The sequence below is a fragment of the Portunus trituberculatus genome, chromosome 44 (genome assembly GCF_017591435.1).
Source record: "Portunus trituberculatus isolate SZX2019 chromosome 44, ASM1759143v1, whole genome shotgun sequence".
Taxonomy (NCBI): Eukaryota; Metazoa; Arthropoda; class Malacostraca; order Decapoda; family Portunidae; genus Portunus; species Portunus trituberculatus.
In genome coordinates this window covers 14,044,106-14,057,214 of record NC_059298.1, presented here as the reverse complement: position 1 = coordinate 14,057,214, position 13,109 = coordinate 14,044,106, and the positions used below count along the sequence as shown (strand labels likewise).

The 13,109-nt window shown below is 34.8% G+C and overlaps 1 protein-coding gene across 1 annotated transcript in view; it reads right to left on the bottom strand.

The window, feature by feature from the left end:
* Positions 1 to 92: 92 nt before the first annotated feature.
* The window catches only part of LOC123518725 (fap1 adhesin-like), an 87,069-nt gene continuing 74,052 nt past the window's right edge, over positions 93 to 13,109 (bottom strand). Inside the window, exons 27-33 of the mRNA XM_045279726.1 lie at positions 12,956 to 13,106; positions 12,257 to 12,447; positions 11,517 to 11,519; positions 8,766 to 9,005; positions 3,799 to 3,923; positions 3,430 to 3,533; positions 93 to 2,118 (exon numbers count right to left, since the gene is read on the bottom strand). Of these exons, the coding sequence (XP_045135661.1) occupies positions 2,096 to 2,118; positions 3,430 to 3,533; positions 3,799 to 3,923; positions 8,766 to 9,005; positions 11,517 to 11,519; positions 12,257 to 12,447; positions 12,956 to 13,106 (837 nt within the window). The 3' untranslated portion in view covers positions 93 to 2,095. The remainder of the gene's footprint in view (positions 2,119 to 3,429; positions 3,534 to 3,798; positions 3,924 to 8,765; positions 9,006 to 11,516; positions 11,520 to 12,256; positions 12,448 to 12,955; positions 13,107 to 13,109) is intronic.

Genomic DNA, 13,109 nt, shown 5'->3' with positions numbered 1-13,109 from the left:
GTATACTTACTTGATTCTGTGGGAGATACACAAGGGAGTTGACTTTGAGGGAGACTGGCTTATTCTAAAAGTGGCTTTTCACAATAAACAAATTAATTACATCTTGTTTAATAAGTGTAAATAGTGCATCAATATCATATACATAGTACTTAATAGCAAATATGAAACTCCTTATTACATAAAATGAATGTGATGTACGTACATACATGTCTGGTTTCCCTATCATAACAGCAAGGCACCAGAAACCTTGGCACCACAACTTTACCTGAGACTGACTGACTTTTGTTCTCCTTTGACACATTTATGACTTAAATATAAATATAAACAAAGTAAAAGTTACAAAGTTGAACTCCTAGCATGATCTCTTGTCTAGCATTCTGCTATTTAAGAATGAAATTGGAATGCAGCCAAAGTTAATACATAAAAAAATTTACAAGGAATCTACCTACATGTGACAAGCAACTTATAAAACTGCATTGCCAGTTGATATGAATGGCATTAAGTAAATAAGAATTTGTTATGGACACCATTAATCAGAGAATACACAAACCGAGTTAACAGCACCGTAACATACATAGCAATGTGGCTAATGGCTTAAGAGGAGGAGGAAGAGACAAGATGCACAATGAACACTGGCTCTTCATAACAGTATTGAAGCACCATATAGGGAACTTTCCGTCAGTCAGTCAACAGATTTTCTCTTCAGTAATTCTTATTCAAAACTTAATTTAGCATTTACATTGTGTCAAGCAAACTTAAGAGTGAAGTTGAAAAAAAAAAAAAAAAAAAATAGCAAGGATGTATTTCCTAGCACTGTGATACTAATGAGATGAGAGATCTGATTATCTCAAGGAACATTCTTGAGGCAAAGTATATACAATATAAATAACACTAATGTGAGAACAAATAGATATTCTTGGAGGTGTGGTCTATTCATAAAGCACAAAGGTCTGTTTTGTAATAATGCATGTAAAAATTTTGTTAAATTTTCACATCCATAAATTAATTTTTTTTGGAAATGGCAACATTATAAATACATAAATATTGTGTGATTTCTTAGACAAAACAATATTCAACTAAAATTCGCTTTCCACTTTGGAATGAAATTAATCATGGAAAAATCTAATGAGTGATATGTAAAATGCATTCCCTACATGAGTCTTAAAAAAAACTCCATCAGACAAGGCTAAATATAGTTACTAAAATAAGATGCACGCAGAGGAGTCCCTATACTCTGGTGGCATGGACTCTGGTGCAACAAATCTGTCATCTGAGAATTAAGGAACATGGTGACACTGACCGGGTGATGCTCTTGCTCATGAATAAGCTGTTATGTAGTCTTCTATTGAAATTTATGGTCTATAGGCTTACTGCCACTGTATTCCCAATCATAACCTGGTATTACGCAAATAATTTATAGATCTTGATGAGAATGTGAAGAATTTTGCAGCATGATTTCAGCAAACAGCAGTAAGAAATCAACAAGTGTTATATTTGTGTCCCTGAGACCAACAAAAATTACTGCACCAGAGCTAGTCACTGAATATAGTGGTTTTCTTCACTGGATGATCTTCACATTGATAATTCAGAATTTGCAGTATGTTAGTGTGAATATGTATACTGTACTGTGTAACCATAGAAATGTAGGTTGCATGTGTATTTTATGATAAAACTTGACACTTGCAAAAATATCAAAATCTCTTACTATGTTGTGGGTGAATTTTGAAAGTATTCTTTATGAAGTTCTACTTTTCAACTTGCCAGATACATGAGTTTATGATATTTTAGCAGTTTTGTCTTGCCACATGCAACTTACATTAAGATGATTTATCATTGTTATGAAGATTAGAAACTAAAAGTACAGTAATTACCACATGTGTAAAACATATGGTTGTCTTTGACAACACAATTTCTACTCAAATAAAATGTAATACACACAAAAAATTAAAATACAATAAAAAATTACATACAACTCAAGAGGAGTGAATCACAGGAGTGAAGGTGTTTGTGCCATCAGGGACCTGGTGTGACCGACCCCTAGCAGGGAGTGGTGGTGCGTGTCACTTGCCTCCCGCCAGCCCCTTAACCCTCCACCTCAGGGAGCCTTAACAGGTGATCCTGAGCATAAATAAGTTAGATTGGAAATCAAAAAATTAAGAGCTTGTGACCACATAAGCTGTGGTAACTCTACTTATATAATAATGGTGATGGGCAAGTCATTAATATTACTACAAATGTGAATCTAAGATACTCCCAGTCAGCTTTGGGGTCTGGCAGGCGACATTGTACTGTGGTTAAGAAACACTGTTATCTGAGTGCAATGACTAGTCTACATCATGTGATCCAATGCTTACCAACATCTACTCTTATACAAATGACACTTTTCACTAAACAAGTTCTACATGGCATATACCTCTACTGTACTACCATACAACTGCAGTCCTACCTGATATGTGATAAGTCATTACAGTATCAGTGCACCACAGGTTTACACTACATCAGGCTACCGAAGCCAAACAGACAACTTTCTCTGGAATACTTGCAAAACAAGTGCCAAGAGACTGGGCTTCTCTCACTAGCCTGAACATGGATTCAGATGGCCATTTTCAGATCTGTCAGCAGTGGGGATGGGGGGTGGACAATGCTGTGATAAAGGGTTAGCACACTTCATGGAACTCAGGGTAATGGTTCAGCTAAGACTAGACACCAGTTTCCTCATTTAACTGGTGATAAAGAAGACTGTTCTCTGCAATACCTGAGGTTGGCATAATACATGTCTTGCAAGCTGCTCGTCATGTACTTGTATATATATTAATATGTGGTCATGAGGAAACTAGTTTGTCTTATAGGCATAGGTGCAAGTGGAAGGTTGAATAGAACTTGGCTTGTCTATTGAACCAAAATGATTGACAAGTCCTGTTGTTAAAATGAAGCATTCTTGCCAAATTCATGTGATGCTCCTTAATAATGTTATACTTTGGCTTAAAATGATCGCAGTTTGCTATCCTTATTGATTATGAACTGTGATGTCTACTAGATACAGCTTGACTGTCTTTTCTATTTTGAATTTTATAAAACTGCTCTGAAAATCAAGATCTTGTTTTCCCACATATCAGGACTAAGTGATGGAATAAATAACAGTGGCATTTCTTAAATCCACACTCAGTATGCTGCTAGAAGTCTAGTAAATGAATGTGTGCACAGGTAGAATTACTACATATATGTATGTTAAAAATATATCCTTTCATTCATGCATTCTCCATGTTAGTGCCAAACCCCTCAATCTACAAAGCATAACAGTCTGCTTCATCCACAATTAAGATGAGGTCTCCAGTTACTCTGAATGTCTAATTACTCTAACAAAGAGCATTCATTCTTGGCTCTTTGAGGACTCAGAGTTGGTAGCTTCAATTTTCCGAGTCCACTTGCCTTTATTTGGTGTAAAGACATCATAGGTGCCCTTTTCGGTGAACGCTTGCTTATAGTGGGTTGTACAATACATGTCATCACCACCTATGGAGAATGTGTTCATACTGGAAAGAAAAGTTTGTAATGTTGAGACTAAGGCAAAAGTGGTATCCAATCTATCTTTCTCTCATTGAAATGGCTTTGCAGGCTTAAATCAACAAGAAATAGTTAATGACTTGGATCACTGTAAAATTAAGTAGAATTATATGACTTCTTCACCAATGCCCAGAAGTTTGCTGAAATGTTTCTCTATTTGTATGTTCATTAACTTTCCCTGACTTATTGGTTACACTAGCATAGTCAGGAATACTGAACCACAAATTCACTCACCTTAATTTTGTACTACACTTGCAGCACTTGAAGCAATTTTTGTGGAGCACCCGTCCAGCCACTTCCAACCGCTCCATGGCATAGACTGAGTGGTCACACAGCATGCACTTGTCACCCCCACCACCCTGTAATGGCAGTCTTTGTATTAGTGCCTGACAAACCTTGCTAATTAGCGATGATTAAATGTATGTAAGGATACTATCAATAAAGTAAGTTTCACAAACTTGTTTTCTTTTAAAATAAATGAGTTACTAAATGATTTAACATGGGAATCAGTGAAGGGAACTGATAAATCTAAGTACAAAGGCTGAACAGAATAATATACACTGTCTTGCAACCAACAGCTCATAGGAAAAAGTTCCACAACTGAACTCAAATCAAGATTGTCCTTCCATGACAAATTACAATTTAAAATGATAAATGAAATCTTACTGCAAGTTCAAAGGAGACATTATCAAACTATGAACCCGTCTTGAATAATAAAAAGAAGACTAAGGACAAGGATGCCTTGATATACGAGAAAAATTAATAAATAGAAATAACTATTACATAGCAAATGTTCAGGAATCAGTCTGCATGCTTCAAACCACAAGTCATAACAGTGATCTGTGTCTTAACTATATAAATGTGGGCCTAGTGGCATGAACCATCAAGCAGTCAGTGACCTGTCACACATTAGTGGTCTTCAGTCACACCATGATGATGTGTTAGGCAATCATCAAGTTAGTAATGTATTATATATATGTAAGTATATACATTATTTTCAGATTAATATATTACTTCTGTAAAAAAAAAATAGACAAAATAAAAATACATGTAAAAATCAATAAATTGAAACAAGTATTACAAAGAACAACAAATCATGAGTTAGTTTCAACTAGATATGACCAATTTTTTCTTATAACACTTCAAATTATTTTAGGTAACCACAAAACAACCAACAAATAAACATTTCTTTGTCTTACCATAATCTGTAGTTTCTTCTCCCAAGAAAATAGCAATGTTGAGCTATACACATGTAATGTTGTAGTTTATTAACCAATTTAAATACAAAGTTGATAAATACATAAAAATTCAAATGGTAACATAAAACCTATAACATTTTTTAGTGATGAAAGTAACTATGGAAGGGAAAAGATCACACACAGGTGGTGTTGCAATGCACCACCACATCATTTGTTGATTTGTGATGACTCAGTGGTCCATAAACCTAACTTCTGTGAAACAGACTTTGGCAAATAATAGAAGCTTATTTTATCTCCATGAAGTGTTGCAAGATGATAGTTTCATAAGAATTAATACCTGATTGCTACCAGGGGTCCAGTGTACTTCAGGTGGAGTTAGTTACACTTCCAACATGATTACACTGAGTACACTTCAATACACTTCCAAGGTGAAGCTAACGATCAACTAAGAAGTTACTTAAGCAATATGACTCAAGTTACTTATGCTCCACTGACTGACTCCTACAATGAATATTCTCAAATATCAGTCTTAACTACTTAAGACTATATAGTTTTGAGGCATCTGGGAAGGTAACTTTTAAATATTCAACAAAACTTGTAAATAAAATGTATGAATTTAAAGCAAAAGGAAGCAACATTCTGGTATTTTTTCATTTAAAATATTAAGTTTTGATAACTGTGCAGAAATTACTTTCATCTTTATGCTACTTATTCTAGATAATTCCATGCATTCTAGATATAGTACAATGAATACACTGAGGAAATCCATTCTTTACAAGTCTGACACTAATAAACAATACAAAATAAAAATCTGATAATTTGCAGACAAGCTGACAACAAGACAATGTAGAAGCAAGCACAGATGTACCAGGGAGCATGGGAGTGGGTAGTGTATGGCACGGAACATTCACAGCCACTCAACATTCACTTCTTTCATCACAATATTTTTTTCAAAGCCAATAATACCAGTCCCATGCTTGAGTTCTCAAAATACCATCATATATTAATTTTTAAGTCATGTGTTGTGCTCTAGCAATGACAAATGTAAGCAATTCTATGCACATATCATTTTGTAAGCTTTTTATCTTTTTAAAAAGGTATAGTATGTACTCTTAAGTGAATAATCACACAGCAGTAAAGTGTAGAACTCTGTAGTTTATATTCTTTCATGGAGTAATTCAAAATTAAAACATTTTACTAACAATGCTAATTCTAATCATAATCATGGCACTTTAGCTGCTTTGGTCTTAAGGCACAGCTGATCCAAGACTAAATATAAAAAGAGTGACCTGAAGCACTGCAGGTCAACACTGGTCACTGGCAACTAATGAAAGCTATCTTCTCATTTGCTAAATTTGCCATCATATTTTTTGGATGTCTAAAGTCTCGGAAGCCATGAGGCAGCCTTTTATGACTCAAGTGCTGGACTAAGCACCATTATCTAAGATACTCAAGACAACACAAGCATTTGGAAGAGCATTATACGTATAAAAAAAGACAACACCATATCACTGCCAAATATTTACCTATCCCATATTCCATTTCTGTCTTCAAGTATACAAGTCTTGAGTAATGACTTGCATAATGAAAATCAACGTGGCAATAAAGTGGAACAAATTAGATCAACCTGCCTCAGTTGAGGTCCATACATACATACATACATGTGCACTCAAGCAGATGCTTCCTTTTCTCTCCTAAGAATGCTCTTATATTTAATCTCAGAACTTCAACTATTTATCTGCTTCACAATTCTTTGGAATTAAAGATATTACAATTGTCCTTTAATATATTATTGTATTTATATTTCAATAAATCTCTCTATCAAATCAGAATTGGTCTAACAAGATGGGGTTTTTACTGAAAATGTTGACATAGGAGTACATAATTACATAAAACTTAGAGAATATACATTAATTTACTCCATTACAAAGAAGCATTTTCACACAAGAAACACGTGACGACTGTGCGATGAGCAGTGAGTTTTGAGGAGATGGCTGAGCAGTGATGATGGAGGAAGGCTGAGGCGCCTGGGGTGAGGCAGGTCTTCACTGAAGAGGGAGGCAGGGCATCTTAATGAGTCACTTGTTCATCATAATCACAGAATTAGCTTCGTGCAATTACACATCAGTGTTACTAAAATGACACAAACTCTGAAAGATGATTCAAGCCAGCCATATGCAAGGAATTACATAAAGTAAATGAAAGGAAACTTAAAGACCTTCATCTTTCAGTGTTTGCAAAATACTGGAAATATACTCTATTACAATTAAGGAAACCATCAAAGAGATACACTTGCAATGCATCTCATGTTTACTACACTGCATGCTTCAAGTAATCCAAACAAAACAAACAATTAGTTGAAACTAACACTACTAGTTGCTGTACCACAAAGTCTACTCACATTCAAGGAGCTGGATATGAGGACAAAATTCACAGAGTAACCACCAAGGCTATGAAGACTCAGTACCCTTACAGTGTCAGCAGATACTGTTGCCTGTCCTACTTATCCTCCATGGTCTTGAAAACAAATAGTATTGTCCGATAATTTCACATTTCACAGAGTATCCACCAAGGCTATGAAGACTCAGCACCTTTACAGTGTTAGCAGATACTGTTGCCTGTCCTACTTATCCTCCTTGGTCTTGAAAACAAATAGTATTGTCTGATAATTTCACATTTCCATTCCAAATCTTGGGTAGCTAATCTTTCTGACAATATGGCAGTTCATTATTAAATCTTTCCGGGGAGGTGACAAATCATCCTTGCAGTGGCTAACACAAGTCATAGTTACTGAGAAGACAATGTATGGACTTCAGCAGGTGAAAGTGTGTTGTGGGACCAATGAGTTAAATCTCTCTCTGCCTTCACACTATCCTCAGCACACTCAGTTGGGTACAGAGCTGAACTGCAGTTGAGCAAGACACAAGACAGAACATTGAGGGAGCTTTCCTTCCTGTGTGAAGTCACGGCACCAAGTGGACAGCAGATGAACGCTCAAAGAATGTGTAATCAATGCTCGTAATTACTTACTTTCATTTGATGATTCAATTCATATATATATATATATATATATATATATATATATATATATATATATATATATATATATATATATATATATATATATATATATATATATATATATATATATATATATATATATATACAATATCATATTATTAATATTTACATTAAGTATATATATCTTTTTAAGTTTCATTTGCATTAAGTTATTAGTTAAGCACAAACAAGGAAAACAAAATACAAACACCATGCAGGAAGAAATGGATCTGGGAAAATCTCTCTCTCTCTCTCTCTCTCTCTCTCTCTCTCTCTCACATTCCCCATGAAAAATCATCCCATAAGTTATACAGGTATCTATACAAGATAACTATACAGGTATCTGAAATGTATTTTCAATCTTGAGTAGTTTCCTTCACTTTTCACACTTTAGCCGCCCTTACACATTTTTTTCAGGTTGCATAAAAGTAATATACATGCCAAAATATGAAAAACAACCATCCATCATATTTACATGCAAGTTTTTTCACACAATGTATGTTAATTAGCAACCCCCATAATTGTCAAGCTCACATAGGAATGAATGATATGTCTATATTTTACTAGAAGAAACTTTGACAAGTTCATTAAGTCAATACAAAATTAAAATCTTATCTATGTTACATTACAGGCTACCATGCATTGTCATGTAAAGAGAAACATCAATAACACTCTTGTATGTACTACACTTATTGATCACCTGAAGGATATTTTGTCATCTTATGTGACACATTAATATCACAGGTATATAACCATACACAGTCCTATCTTCACATTCCAAGTATATATTCCTGGCATTCATGCATAAATCTTAGTCTTGCAATCAGATATTACATAGTATGCCAAGTATGCATAAAACTAATTTCCTATTCATTTGCTTGTCAAGTGCTGACCAACATTGACAGGTCATTAGAACACAAATAAAGCATCTCAAATACTTACCACAAATCTGTTGACCTTGACCTTGGGACGTTGACCGACCGGCTGGGTCGACTCCTGAGCCTTGTTCTCAAACATGGCACGGAGGTTCCGGGCCGTGTCGATAGAGGGCATGCACTCGTCTTCATCCTCGTACCTCTCGATGCTCTGGTTGTATTCATTGTTACGCTCCACCTCTGACTCCCACTTCTCAAATTTGGCACGCAGGGAAGCTGCCTTTTTGGCACTCTGTGAGGATTTAACCTGTGTAGCGGCAAGGAAGCATGGCAGCATGGCAGCACAGCAGCACCAGCACAGTATGTGCGTGCATCAAAGGCAGTGCAGTAGATATTATGCAAATTTTACCGTATAGATATTATGCAAATTTTACCATATATAATTTCATATTGTTGTATATTTTAACATCAATGATATTGCCAGCCATATGTACATAATTCATGCATAAGATTAATATGACAGTATTGAAAGAAAGGCACAAGTTGAGATATGTTTTGAATTAAGAGGCAGATTGTGAATAGCATGACAATTAGAAAGTATTGGAAAAAAGTTGGAGAGAAACACAAATTGACAAGTAACAAAAAGCAAATAAGCAAAAATACATAAGCAAGAGGTAGATAGTAGTTGAAATTGAAGAAAAAAAAAAAAAATAGAATAAATGAAAAAAAGAAAGGAAAAGAAAATGATAAGCAAAAGGTAAGCAGAATCAAGCAATCAAGCAACAACAGCCAAGGGAGAGAGGCGGTAAGAAAAACAAACATTAGCAATGTTATAAACACTATGTTGAATTTCCTGATATTGATCAAATACTATTTTTTGAAATATTCTGAAGTATCAAAAATAACAAGCATAGACAAGTTGTTAGCATTCCCTTTTGAGGGATTAAAACTAATATTTGGAAAATGAACACAGACAAACATTGCAACAAAAAAGACTCTGTGGTGAACTAAGTCTTCAGCGTGTTTACTTAAGGCCACCTAATGCCTATCAGTGACATATGCTGCCACTAATTCTTTAACTTGAATACATATAATACTTCAGACTATTTCAAGCAACAAACAGTAATTACTCAGGACAAAATCAACAATGAGAGAAAAAGAACAACCTAAGAAACAATCAGATAAAAAGATAACTAAGGAAAAGGCTGGAGTGTTTTATAAGTACATACAAGATTATTGGGTATTTTACAGATAATGATTAAGTGATTATATTCTTAAGATATTGAATAAAATAAATGGTCATGGGTGAGAACATGCTTTGACAGGTGCAGAGAAAACACTGGAAAAAACAAACAAACCATTATGGAAGAGAAAATGCAGTGCTGGTGTACCCAATATTCTGAACACAGAGGTGTGGCATCTCCCTCTATTGACTGTAATGGACTACAATGGTTTTGTGCTCCCATTAGATTGGTGACTTTTATGCTTGAAAATGGTCATTCTTTGCAACTAATGGAATGAATTAGTTGACATGAATGATAAATATTTATCTGGAGCTTGCAGAAGATTAAATCTTCCATAGAGATGCTGTTTTTGAACAAGTAATTTAGCTATTAGAATAATGTATAATGAAAAATTCTGATGTACAGCATAATCTCATCTTACTTGTGTGCCATTAGTGTTTATGTTTGGGTATTCCAACCACACCCTCAAGACCTAACCCACTAAGAACCTCAGCTACACAGCTTTGAATGACCTGACATGACAAGTCAAGGATCACATTGGTGCATATTTTTCTTAAAACAAGAAAATGACAAGAAATATAGATGTTTCAAATGAAGATACCATAAAAAATGACTATGAATAAAAGAAAAAAAAGTGCTGATGGAGAAAGAAATATTAACACCAAGTTAAAAATTGATTTTAAGTCCAGTTTTTAAATCTTACCTTAAGAATAAAGTTATAATCTCTATGCAAATTATTATTGAAAGAAGTTAAATACCAAGCAAAACCTTCAAATTTATGCTAGCAGCTCATGAGAACATTAATTTTGCCATACATAAAAAAAAAAAAAAAAAAAAAAAAAAAACTCAGCAGAAACTTAAGTTAGTGGAAGCTCATTTTTGCCCTATGTCAGGAAAGCTATGAGCAATTTTTCACAATAAAATGTCTTCACTACAAGAAAAATTTGAAAAGAAACTGAAAACGAACTAATGAAAGTTGTTTCCATGCTTCCATGAGATGTTATTTCTGTAGTGTAAATCCAACAATCAGTTGGTGATAGTGCCCCATCCTCCCCAAGAGAGCATGTTCCATAAATTTTTGATAATTAAGTATTGTTCATGTACTTAGTGATCTCAGTTTCCTAAAAAAAAAAAAAAAAAAAAAAAAAAAAAAAAAAAACCTAGCTTTTAAATGTGCTAAGAAATCCAAGACTGAAATTCCTGGTGAGAAGAAAATCTGGGCTTGTTTACTGCCTTTTTGTGGCAGAGGACAGATGCAAGGCAAAGCCAGAAAATTGTGACCTGAGAGTCAAAAGAGCAGAAGACCAGCAACCCTGCTCTCCTATGTTTCAAATTTGTGTTAACTGATGATTACTTTTAAATTAATTTATGAAAAGCTCTTGATTACAATTGCCAACTGAACATGTGAACAAAAGTCTCACTCTAGTATGAAGTGAGTGGCAGAACCAGTTGCATGCACGCTCCAAATCTTACCATCACCATGATAAGGCAAATGAGTGGGGCAACAAGGGTTACAAAAGCAGAATATTGGGTTTGTACACTGAATACCTCACCTATACCACTGCCACACCTACCAGCTGCAATGGCAACAATAACAACAAACATGTCAGTTATCTCAGATGTACACAAAGTTCTGAGTAGTTTTTTTTATTTTTTTCAAACCTTAACAAGAGTAAAATGTATTTGGTAAAAAGGTTTTGGTAGTAAAAATCACTTATGTTCCAAAAATGAATGATAAAGGGTCTCCACACCATCCATTAATTTCAAACCTCAAGATATGTAACATGTATACATGTCATATACACGTGTGAAGAGAGACATAATTCTATTCAAAAATTTCTTATGTATAAATATGCAACTTAAAAAGAAGACAGCATAACCTTAATTAATGTCATTTGTTATAGTAACTTAAATTTTCAAAGTAATCCAACCTACACTGCAAACCACAAAATCATGTGTATTACTCAAAATCACATCAATAAATACAAAGCAAATGTGTTACCACATGTGCTTACAAAAAAATAGTTCCAACACTATCATCACTCATTGAATTTTGTAACAAGTCCTGATATCTGAATTTCTGTAAAGTGAACTACTTGTCACAATACATTAAGGAGAACATTAAATAGATCATAAAGTCTTGCACATAGTGAACTTTATTAGAACTAGGGAAAGAAATGGGAAGATCTCAAGACAACTTTAGATGATGAGAATTCAGAAGCGAGGCATAGACTTCTGCACTACTTTAACAGCAAACATTAAGGTTATGCTGTAGTCAGCTGTACCAATATATTACAAAACCTGTCTTCCTTACCATCTCTAGGACTTCATCCTTGTACTTTGGCTTCCCATCTTCCTCCTCACTATCTTCCTCCTCACTGTCTTCTTCCTCGCTATCTTCCTCCTCTTCATCAGAATACTCCTCCTCGTCAGAATATTCTTCGTCAGAATCGTAATCTTCCTCTCCCTCTGGGGGTGGAGTAAACTGCTTTGGGGGACGAGGACCTGCACACCGGCATTGGATTGGCAATATTATTGTCAAAAGTCAGAAAAAAGTGAGGGAAAATAAGAACTTCAATTCCCCTTCAGGCAAAACAAAAATGTCTAAAATGCAAAATTCCCTAATATTGCTTCTGTAGTCCTACTTACAAGCTACTGGTACATGTGTCATTCTTAATGAAGATAATTAATATTGGAACAATGACATGTTGGACGTATCTATACTTAAAGTTTAAATGGGAAGACAGTAGTAAAAATTTGCAGTTACAACCCTCTCACAGCTGAGAATAAAATAATTTTTATCAGGATACACTTGCTTCACGCTGCTCAAATCAATTTCTAACATGCAAAAACTCCAAATTCACAACTGATCCCCATAAGTACATATAGAGAACTGCAATAAGAATGGCACAAGAGCACTCTAGAAAAAACAATGAGGAATAAGATAATGCTTTCTGATTCTTGAAAACCCCTGATTTGCAAGATCTCAGGAGTGGCTCCTTATTACTTCTACCTTTATCAAGAATCTCTGCCTGCTTCTCCATCTTCTTGAACTTGGCCAGCAGTTTACGAGTGCCTCGGCAGTCCACCTCGTCTTCATAGTTGTCTGTGCATTTCACCAAGTTGGGATCTCGTCCAAGTTCAAGTTCCTCCATGTCGATGCCCTG